This window comes from Anarrhichthys ocellatus, unplaced genomic scaffold (genome assembly GCF_004355925.1).
Source record: "Anarrhichthys ocellatus isolate YVR2014 unplaced genomic scaffold, GSC_Weel_1.0 scaffold88, whole genome shotgun sequence".
In the NCBI taxonomy this organism is placed as follows: Eukaryota; Metazoa; Chordata; class Actinopteri; order Perciformes; family Anarhichadidae; genus Anarrhichthys; species Anarrhichthys ocellatus.
This window is the reverse complement of record NW_022280118.1, coordinates 119,334-130,190: the sequence shown is the minus strand read 5'-3', so window position 1 is coordinate 130,190 and position 10,857 is coordinate 119,334. Positions and strand designations below refer to the sequence as shown.

Here is a 10,857-nt window from a genome sequence, read left to right as displayed (position 1 = left end):
CTCTCTCACACACACTGAGAATTACAACTCCATCTACTCTTGTCTCCCTGGTGACAAAATACCTTCTCTTGTTGAGCCCCCTTCAGCTGAACTAATCTGCTTTGCTTTCCTTTGACCTTTATGTCTGCCACTGCTCCACGTACGCTCACAGCGGCGCGGCGACAGCGTGACACGTTACCTCTCTTCTTTCGGCCGGGCACGTAGCGCCTCAGTGACGCTTATCAGCCGGCGAGCGGCGGCTGACAGATGGGTTACTATGTAAGTCTATGAACTTTGCAGAGGGGAGATGGAGAGCTGTTTCCAGGCAGGTAAGAGAGGGATGATTGGGTCTCGCTGTAAGGGGGTGATGGGGGACGGGTATGTACGATGTGCCTTCCTGCCGTAGTCCCCTGGAGCTGGGCAACACGGTGCACAACCAGCAGCGCTAATTATAGAGCTCACATACCTGAGCAGATAAACACATAGAGAGCATACCTCACAGCGGTAACAATGCACGTGGAAGTCGCGGTCCAGGGCCACGATGCGGACGGTCTCCTCCTGGCCCGGCGCCGGCATTATAGGCTCAGAGCACACACAGCAGCGCGGAGCGAACTTCCTGCGGAATAGAATCATATGACATAAATCAGCTCTGAACAGCAGCAGATGTTGTGACATGATACGACACAATTTGAAACAAATGTCATTTGTAATAATGTTGCACTGACTCACTTTTTGAGACAGTATACACACAAGTGGGGCTGCACCCCACACCTTTAATCAGCCCGATACGTTCTTGATTAAATGGTTTATCGTTTGGTTTATAAAATGTCGGAAAATGGTCAAATAATCACACCAAAGCCTAAACCGATGTGTTCAAATGTCTTGACAAACGGTACACAACTCAAATATGTTAAACTTACAACAATAACCAAACAAGGAAAAACAGCAAATCCTTATAATTAGGAGCCGTAAATAAGAGGAGGGGCTTCATTTCGCTTGATCAATGACTTAAATAATGAATCAACTTTCCAAATATTTTCCCAAAAGAATCTGTCAATAGACTACACCAGCATTTCCTAACAATTCTGGCTTATGACCCCTAAGAGTACTTGCTATTCTCTTAATTATATTTCAATAATCAGAAGTCTAAAAAAGTGAAATTCTCCAGGAATTATTTTGAAAAATAGATCAAAATGTGAATAAATATTTGTTCTGCTTTGCTCCCCTGCTAATTGACCCCTTGTACCCACATTTGGGAACCAAACCTTCAAACTGGTTCAGCTCTTCACACAGGAGTAAACAGGATAGATCATGAAGACAAATAGTGCCTTCACATAATGACACAGTGAGTTAAAGTTAAAAGGCACAGCTTGTGCATTATTTCCTTCGTTTGAATTATTCATTCACTCGGTCGTCGAGGTGGCACTAAAAGCAAAATTTTCCCTTCTCTGAAATATTTCATATAAATATATTATTATGGTATTTGAGGAAAAGCTAAACATTGTAGGGCTTCAGATACCAGAACTGACTCTCACAGTGACACTTTCAGCAACTCTGGAAATGCCTTGAGCAGGAAGAGGTCTGTCCAACAATAGGATCGTTGAGGATATGAAAAGCACGCACGAGATTTCAGGTCCCGTCGGGCGACTGAGGGCCGGTGGACACTTCTATTTCTGATGCTGACCGAGTGCCTGGGAATCAGGAAGTGAGGGAGTTCGTGTGGCTTTGGGGGAACCACGGCCCGTACAGTATTAGCCAGAGAGAACGCTCCGGCCCCGAGCGTGACTGTTCCTCGATACAAAGGGCTGTTCAAGTCACACTTGTCATGTGGGATTAAACAACGGCCCGGTGCAGCGACTCCACAGAGCAAAAAGCTGTGCGCTCACACCGAGAGCCGGTTGTTTACTTCTGTTTCCCTTCTGGTCACTGAGCAGAGGAACATTTCTGGAAAGGTGGCGGTTACGCAATCGGTGGAGTGTGACACAATGACAGGAACATACTATTAAATTCATGTCTGCAGACGCGTGTCATAACGCCATTGGGCTTGTGATATTGCCCGCAATATAAAGGAAGTACTCAGATCTCAGATTGATTCGGCTTAAATATACTGAATACGGTAGCTGAATATTTTGAAGCAGCATTAGTTGATTTTTAGCCACTTGGCGGTAGTAGAACAAGCTGTAAACACAATTCAATTCAATTTATATAGCCCAAAATGACAACTTTTCCTCAGAGGGCTTTACAATCTGTCCTTTGTCCCAGGACCCTCACAACGGAACAGGAAAAACCCTTTAACAGGGATGATTCTCCTTTTGCAATGATGACATATCACCTCGTAGAGTTGTTATGGATGCGATTATAGAAGTGTTAGCAAGCAAGTTACCTATTTACACATCCCACAGACATCGAACGACATTAGCATTCATCTGGCGGCACGTTTCTATGAGAGTTTATCGGAGCTTGTTTCCTGAAAACCGCCTCGTTTGGATGAGAGCCATTAGAGTGAATCAAAACAGTTAAGCTGCTCGTTGTTTTACTTTACGACCAAAACGAGCTTAAAGACGCTAACATATTCAGTAGAGTTGAGAATGTTGAATCCCGTGATAATGCTACTACAGGTGACCCCTTTCACATTACACCGAGTCATGAAAATACCCATTTGTGCAGCTTTAAATGAATGTTGAACAAACAGTATGCTGGTTTTCTGTCTTACTGGTAGTTAGATGAGAGGATGTGTTCAGCTTGGTAAAAAAGATGGCGGACTCTGTGAGGAGGCCCAGCTCCCTTTGTAGATATGAAGGGCTCCTTCTAAGGTATTAGAATCACCTTAATGATTTTTATTTTCAGTTGATTACACACTAATTAAAACATAGTTATTAATAATACATCCCATTTCTGCCAGTAGAAATGCTACACGCTGGCCCTTGAAGAGCTGAGTGGCGATTACATAAAGTAATTTGATACAAAAGTAGTGATTCTTGACCTGATGAAATCCCCGACTACATACTTGTGAAAGTCCTCGATGCAGTGGATGTGGTTGGAAGCGTCCACGGTGAAGGGGATGCCGTCAAGGCTGCGGTGGCACACCACGCAGGTGAAGCAGTGGGGGTGGTAGGCTTTCCCCGTGGCCCGCAGAATGCGCTCCATGATGGGCTTACTGCAGATGGTGCAGCTCTCCAGGGTGTTCTGTACACAGAAAACACACACACACACACACTCACGATTACACAACAAACCTGATGATGAGTTTAGTGAGTCTGATGAGTCATTTCCAAATACCCTTTGAGCTCTTGTTTACAATTAGCACTTGTCTGCTAACGGATTTTAAACCAGCTTGAACATTTTTTTTAAAGTTTCTCTGCATATTTTTTTCCCCAGTTTCTGTGTTTCTTTTTTTAATCTTTTCCGTTGCCGGTGTTGCGCTCCAGGTGGCTCGGCTCCCATTCGCGCCCCGCGCGACGAATAAATCCACACTCAGGCCCTTTAGCTCAGCTGTCCTCGAATGCCTCTGAAGCTGACGGAATCTGATTAGCGCTCCCGTCCAAACACAAACACGCAGTCATTTTTCAGCCGCCCTCACCGGCACTTCATCCTCCCATATGCAAGAGTGCGAGCAGTAAATATTTTCCCTTTGTGATGACTGCAGGTTTTCTGCAGCCAAGGCGACTGGGCAAGCGGCCCGCGGGGGGGACGTGGCGGCCGCCCGCCTCTGACTTATCTGTGGCATCTCTCTTCTTAATATCTGCCGGGAGACGCCATTTGTTATTTCAATATTTCATAAATAACGACCGCCTCTCTAAACAGCAATGCAATTACTAGGGGTGGATATATCATGCGAGGGTGATCAATGTGCGGCCTGATGTGGCAGTGTGAGGGCTGACGGGCCCCCTGCCTCTCGCTCAGGCATTTCCTGGATCTCTGAGTCTCTCACTCCGAGGCCCTGTCCACACTACTCCGTTTCTCCTTGGATGCAGATTTGTCAAATAGAAACGATCTCCGTCCACACGGGAGTTTCAGCATCATTCTCGAGTTGATCTGCGTCCACAGGGCAGCCTTCGAAGGCGGACAGCACGTGACCATTAACGTACACTGTGCATGCGCGTGACGGTGTAAACAGGAAGTGGATTGCTTGCTTTGTTAAAAAAAAAAAAATACGACAGAGTAATAAAGTAGTCTTTAATAATGAAAGGTTGTATTTGATACTTAAGATCTTCCTCTAAAATCTCCCTCTATAAAGTCAAACAGACAGTTCGTGGAAAGTTTTATTTTTCAGACGTAGTTACAGCGCTCGCTCTCTCTCCAAATTTACTTTAACATCAACACTTACACATAAACGTTTACTAGATTATGGGTCCATAAATGTGGTCAACACACGTCTCTCACTCTATTCTGCTCTTGCTTCGTGCAGGAAAGCTTAGCAGATCGCTAACAGTAGATCCGTGAAATAGAGACCATGGAATCCATAGAAGAGTTTCAAGACTTCAGTGTGAATCTTTCTTATTTGTAAAACTGTGGAAACACAATATGAAATATGGCTTTACAAACTGTCCCTATACACATTACATGAATACAAAACAACAATCCATGATATAGCCAGCATGTAACATGTCCGCCTAGCTAGCTTCTAAGCTAATTTTAACATTACCGCCAATGGAGAAATGCTAACCGCGATTAGCATTTAATACAACACAAATGTTATACTAAACACGCGAATAGAATATATCTACGTACATCTTTTCATGCTTCATAAAGACAGACTAAGGTCGCTCAAGGCTACCAAACGGAAGAAGTAAAACGTTAGTGCAGCGTGTCTTCTCATTAGAATCTAAAAACAACGAGCTGCTCCATAGGGCTGATGCTGGTCACGCTGCTCGCTAATCACTCCAATAACAGCTGCTTCCTCCACAGAAATGCAGACTGCACAAAAACAGCTGCTAGCTGTTGTGCTAGCAGCAACATCATGTAGCTGTTGTGCTAGCAGCAACGCTTGCAATTAGTTATCCATGTTGAAATGAATCGCTGGTAGCCCAGTTTGTTTTCTTCCGGGTACGGGTCACGTGATAGTGAGTGTGACGAATCAGGGGACGGAGACGTCATGGTTGCCAAGATCCAATCCAGTAGCAAACACGGGTGTGGGCGTAATTTTTTCTAAGCACATCCATATCCGACCGTCGACACGCAAACGCAACCCCGGAGTTCTGAAATACCTCCAACCTCGGCGGAGTTTTCAGATTCCTCCGTTTAGGGTGCTCCAAAACTCTGGCGTAGTGTGGCCGCTCAGTGTAAACGTAGCAAATACGGAGTAAAAACGGAGTAGTGTGGACAGGGCCTGAGTCTCTCTCTCTCTCTGCCCGGTCTGCCCGGTCTCCCCCCCCCCCTCTCTTTTTCTACGCTTGGCTGGGCTAAAGAGTGCACGGTTCAGCTGCTCCAATTGGCTCACACTGTAGTAGCGAGCTGCCTCAGTGTTTCCAAACAAAGCTCGGGGTGTGTAGCAACACTGCGCCGCGTCATCGGCTGCCTCCAGGACGCACCGCTGGGGCCCCTGCCGTTTAAAATGACACTTCTGCAAACTGCTCGGCCGAGGTGAACTCCCTCTCCCCTGTCCGACTGCGGAGCACGTGTGGTGACATTTGTAGTCAGCACGCTAATGAGCAAAGCAGGGGGAGGTTCAAAGAATACTACAATGCAAAAAAAACATCCGTGCGGCAACTGACGTTCGCTCCTCACGGCGCCCGCCGTGTGTCAGCGGAGGGTGAGAGGGCAACAGATGAGAGCGGCTGATGTCCGACATGGAGGCTGTGGAAAAATGTGGTTTTGTAAATAAATAAATAAAAATGGCCGCTTCTTCAAAGCACTTCAGGCATTATTTCATGAAAAGCAATGTGTGCAGACAAGCTCAGCATTCTTATTTGTCTCTTCTTTTTTTTTCTCTCCCCCTCCAAGACGGTAATAGAAATAAACATTATTCCCAGGGCAACATTTGTGTATAAACAATGTCCACATTGCAATCCTGCTCGATCCTGGAAGTGGAATGAAGCCTTTAATGAGCTCGCTGCACCGAGCCCTTGAGGTTTGCCTCACGCACGCACGCGGAGACAGAGAGTATATATTTGAGAATATATTTGCAACCTGAGAATGTGAGTAAGACGCTGGGGCCAAGTAGCACTAAACCATCCTCAACTCTTCCTCATCTGTCTGCATTCCCACTTACTTATTCTCATCTCCCCTTCACGTGGGAATACCTTGCCCTTGTTTAGCTTAACTAGAGCATATGATTTCATGGCACACAGTTCCTCCGGGCCATTGTAATGAGTACAGTGCTCAAAAGACAAAAAAAAAATTCCCTCTTTCTCTCTCCGACGGTGAGATTCTATGACCTCAATTCATTCGTTCTGCTCAGCCTGCGTTGTTGTTGTTTCTTTTATTTGCTCCTGCCTCCTTTTATTTGGTGTGAGGTGACATTTAGCAGGGCCTGTTACACAAGCTGATGTCAAAACAGAAAGCGTACACGGGGTCTGTGTTTTGGGCTCAACCTCCACAGATGGTTCCAGGATAATCAGCGTAAATCACTTCATGCCCCGTCTCTCACACATCCAGGTTCTCTGCACTTTGCCACTAGAGGGCTGTATATGTCTGCAGATGTCCGGGTTTTTTTTGCTCCCCCCCCCCCCCCCCCGACTAAATGTGATGTATTCAAGCATATGTATTCTGTTTTTTTTTTCTCCCATCCCTCCTCTCTCTCCCTCATACATTTCTCTAAGTGTTTGCCCAGAAGGCTAAACAAATGTCTAGGCAGATGAGGTGAAGTGAATTTAGGTCAGGCAGCCCTCTTGCTGAACCGAAGGGGCGAGTGGAAGTGCGTTTGAGTCAATTGTGGCCCCCTTTTCTGCTCCTTGTGAGGCGTTAGCTTTTCGCTAAAAAGTGATATCATGATCTGCTGTTGCCCCGCGCGGTCCGGCCCGGCTTCCTGCTGTTTAGCAACGGGCTCCCAAACAACGTTTGACACAGCTGTCTTTTGGCATGAAGGGTGTGAGGGCAAACAGAGCGAGGGAGACAGAGTCAAACCACTCACACCTTTATTTAAGAGCGGGATAAATTCACTAATTTCTATAATAAAGTCAGTTTATTGGATTAAATGACAATATCTAAAGTTTAAAGACGGCTAGTAACAAACATTACAGAAAAACAACCATTTGATACTTAAGTTATTTTAAACACAGACCCCGCTATAAGAATTAGGACTACAACGTTTGGATTCATCGGCAGATCATTTTCTCAATAAATCAATTAGTCTGAAGAGATTATTCAAATTGTATTCAGTTTCCTATAATGTGCTGTAAGACAAGCAGCAAATCCTCACATTTAGCAGCTGGAACCACACAAACGTTTGGCAGATGGACGATTAACAGATTCTCATTCATGATATTTAAATGTTGCTGCAGTCTCGAGTATTGTATGAAACCTGTTCAACTTCATAATGTGAATCAATACTTGCAAGGGGCCAAGGATCCATCCCCAATTCAAACACTACAAATGGTTCAGTCGGTGGTGTGTGCACAGTTCCAGGTAAAACAAAGAAACACTTTCCATGTGTGCCCGTAAAAAAAGAAAACGGTAAACAGTTGGAAATCTGCGGCATGTTGCTAAACTGAAGCTGTTCACCATCTCCGGACAGCCCCAACACGATTGTTTTTACACCTATGCGTTCTTTTTTTATTTTCCACCCGGCCTAGTCGGGGCTGACAGGAGGCAGGCTGGACTTCAGCGAGACTGCACGCGATTTATGAGTTGGCACGGCGAACCCCTCAGAGCGCCGCCAGATTTACAGATGATCTGAATCAGTGTGCGCGTCCAGACCGTCACAGAATGTGTCAATTAACTGCACCCTGCTGACGGTAGCTTGTGCGATGTCTAACAACATTTTGTTCGAAAGAAAGGCCCGAGCGCTGCTGCTGATGCCTTTGCTTTCCTCTGCAGTGAAGAAGACGCACTGACTTGGTCGTGAACTATGAGTCAAAACACTGACCCTCCTACTTCCTGAGGGAAGGTGTCCGCTGACTTAATGGACCTCGACAAGCAGCCTCCCTCCCTTTTATCGCTTTAAGTTAATACAGGGAGTTTTAACTGGTTATGAAATCGTCTGGGTGTAATACTGATGCCTCTATATGACCTACATGCTGGAAGTGAATGAGACCGTCAGCGAGGAGATTGGCTCTTTCCACAGCTATTCTTAATGGCTGTTAGTGGGTCCGACTCCCTGCAACATCAGACCAAACGATTGACGGCACGCAGACCGTAAAGCTTTGTTTACCTTTTCACTGGTCAATTTTGGCAGTCAACATGGAAGTCAGCTAAGAGGAAGCAGGATACTGGCTGATACTGGGTATCAGGTCCTGGGTGCAGGGACTTCCTGGACTCTGGAACCCCCTTAGTAAAACCACAAATGGTCGTTTTCAAAACTTAATAATGATAATAATTAAAAAATAATAATGTGTGAAAAAACGAGCTTCAGTTCAATAAATGTTGCTACCTTTGGACAGGCTAGCTGATTCTTCCATTTTCCATACTTTATGCTAAGCTAAGCTAACCGGCTGCTGGCTGTATTTCCCAAAATGCTCCTTTAACCACGGTGACAAAGAAATGACTGCTCTGTAGTCTCAACAATAACCTTTTAAAGCTGCTTGCTGACCATCAAGAAGAGCCCACCTAACCTTCCTTAATGTGCCTGAAACACACTCGATTCATTCACATACTCAGCCCATGCATACCACACTATGAATGCAAGGGTCTGCAGTTGACAGTACATGAGTGTGGGTCTCCTACAGTACCATTGGAAAGTGCTTTCACCAGGAAGCAGCAGAGTTACCTCACTCACAGCTGACTCATGCATATTTAATAAGACTATTTGGCAAGACTGCCCGCATGTCAGTGTTTACAGACACGGATGCCGCTGTGTGAATACTAATTGCGGACTCAGGTCCCAACCACCAATTTCTGTCACAGTGATATTTGTGAAAGTCATAGATAAACATAGTACACTTGCAGTAATTAGGATTGATTTTGTGAGATACATAAAGTCAGTTGAAAAAACGGAAAAAATGATTGTGGTCGAGGTCAAAGAGAACGAAAAACCCAACTTGTTTTCCACATTCTTGAGCCAAAATCACAGAGGTCATGGCCTGCAGAAATCTGCATTGGTCAAGGGAGGTCAGGAGCTCAGTTATTAAGTCTCCACACATTTGCGAAGGGATCGCGGGAGCACCTCCCTCCTCTGAACTGTGGTCTGCTCGGGCCACGGAGGTGGAGAGGTCTCAGTGTGTTTCTATCACCTGGTCGGTCGAGCATCTCTCCCACATCCTGCGTAGGTCAACAAGTGAGCCACCTCCTGCCGTTTGGCCTCCCTGCGGTCCAACTCCCCAGAGACCCCCCCCCACATGATCCCACCCCCCAGCCCTACACATTCAGTTTAAATTTAAACTTTACATATCAGCGATTGCTTTCCAGTGACAGTCTCTCGCTTGCGTCCTGCTCATCTGTTTGTGTGGTGTGTCAGCAGCGTGGTGTGAGCACATGAAGATGTCTTAACATGACCCGACTCCTTTACGGAACCCTGTCGTTTACGAGCGAGTCACGTGAATCGCCCACATCTGCTGCCTGGACACAGTCGACTGAGGTGTGTGTGTGTGTGTGTGTGTTTACGCGTTGGGTGTGAGCGATCATGTCACGCGACGGAAAAAGCAATTCCCCTAATGGTTTTTTGAAAATCGTCGGCTGCGTGACAGCGTTTGTGACACTCATCTGTGTGCACGCCAGTCAGTCGGGGACGAGTGCGGCGAGGTGCCTCTGACCTGGAGCGGCCCTGCTGCCTTCAAGTGCAGGTCCGCCCCCGCTCAGCTCAGCGCGACCCTGTCTCGTCTGTGTGATAAACTCACACCAGGTTAAGGATGTCCGGCGCGTGCAGGAATGGGAATCCATTCTGTTGGAGCTGCCCATCCCGATTTGTCATTTTTCTGTTGCTACAGCTGCCTGGAGGCTTTATGAGCAGCCTAAAGCCTGAGGATTATTTTTCACTGGCGGCCGCTGTGCAGGTTTCACCTTCTTCCGGTTCCGAAAATGAGTTTCCGCAAAGTCACAAAGACTGCACTCGTCAAATGAGATTCAAATACGCATCCATCCTGTCACGCTCAGCTCTGCGGCCTTATTTGTTCGCCCGCATTTCTTGTTTTAGCTAAGTGCTAATATGGAGCCGCGGCCAACATGAAGGGACAGGGCCGACGCACACACGTCATGCCTCGCTCAGGCCTTTTCTTTAAAGAATAAAAGGTGGCCTCCCCCCCCCCCCCCAGCTCGGGCAAAGTGGCTGGCCTACCCGTCTGCCTCTCCGCCTTAAATTCAGCTCCGCAGCAGAATGTGACCCCTCTGGACTTTGGGCAATGTCTCCTGCTCTGGTTACAGAGAGAAACTGACAAAGAACCCCGGCAGTAGTTCTCTCTTGCCATGAGTTGGAGTGACATTGTGGTGGGTCAGCACTGGGTCACGGATATATTTTTCTCCTGCTTTCTCCTGGGTGGAGGAGGGAGGGATGGATGGGGGGGGGGGGGGGGTTGTGTGGGTGCGCTTAGACAAAAAAACATGAGAGGTTTAGAGGGACCCGGTGTTTGGAATCACTCCCTCCTTCTTTTGTCCAAACAGCGTACTCTAACAACAAACACTCGTGCTTTTCATTTACTCGCTTGTAACAGATAAGACAGCCGCACTTCCTGTGGATCAGTAATAAGAAATGATGACCTGCTTGAGTTCAGTGGGCTCACACCCACTGTACAACGGAATTACACACACACACACACACACACACACACACACACACACACACACACA

General features: G+C 46.6%; 1 protein-coding gene across 2 annotated transcripts in view; it reads right to left on the bottom strand.

Annotated features, from left to right (window-relative positions):
* Positions 1-10,857, bottom strand: part of lpp (LIM domain containing preferred translocation partner in lipoma) — a 118,885-nt gene that overhangs the window by 1,253 nt on the left and 106,775 nt on the right. For both annotated transcript variants that reach the window (XM_031875323.1, XM_031875322.1), the window contains 2 exons: positions 2,987-3,165; positions 475-595 (listed from right to left, as the gene is read on the bottom strand). In XM_031875323.1, coding sequence (XP_031731183.1) covers positions 475-595; positions 2,987-3,165 — 300 coding nt within the window. The remainder of the gene's footprint in view (positions 1-474; positions 596-2,986; positions 3,166-10,857) is intronic.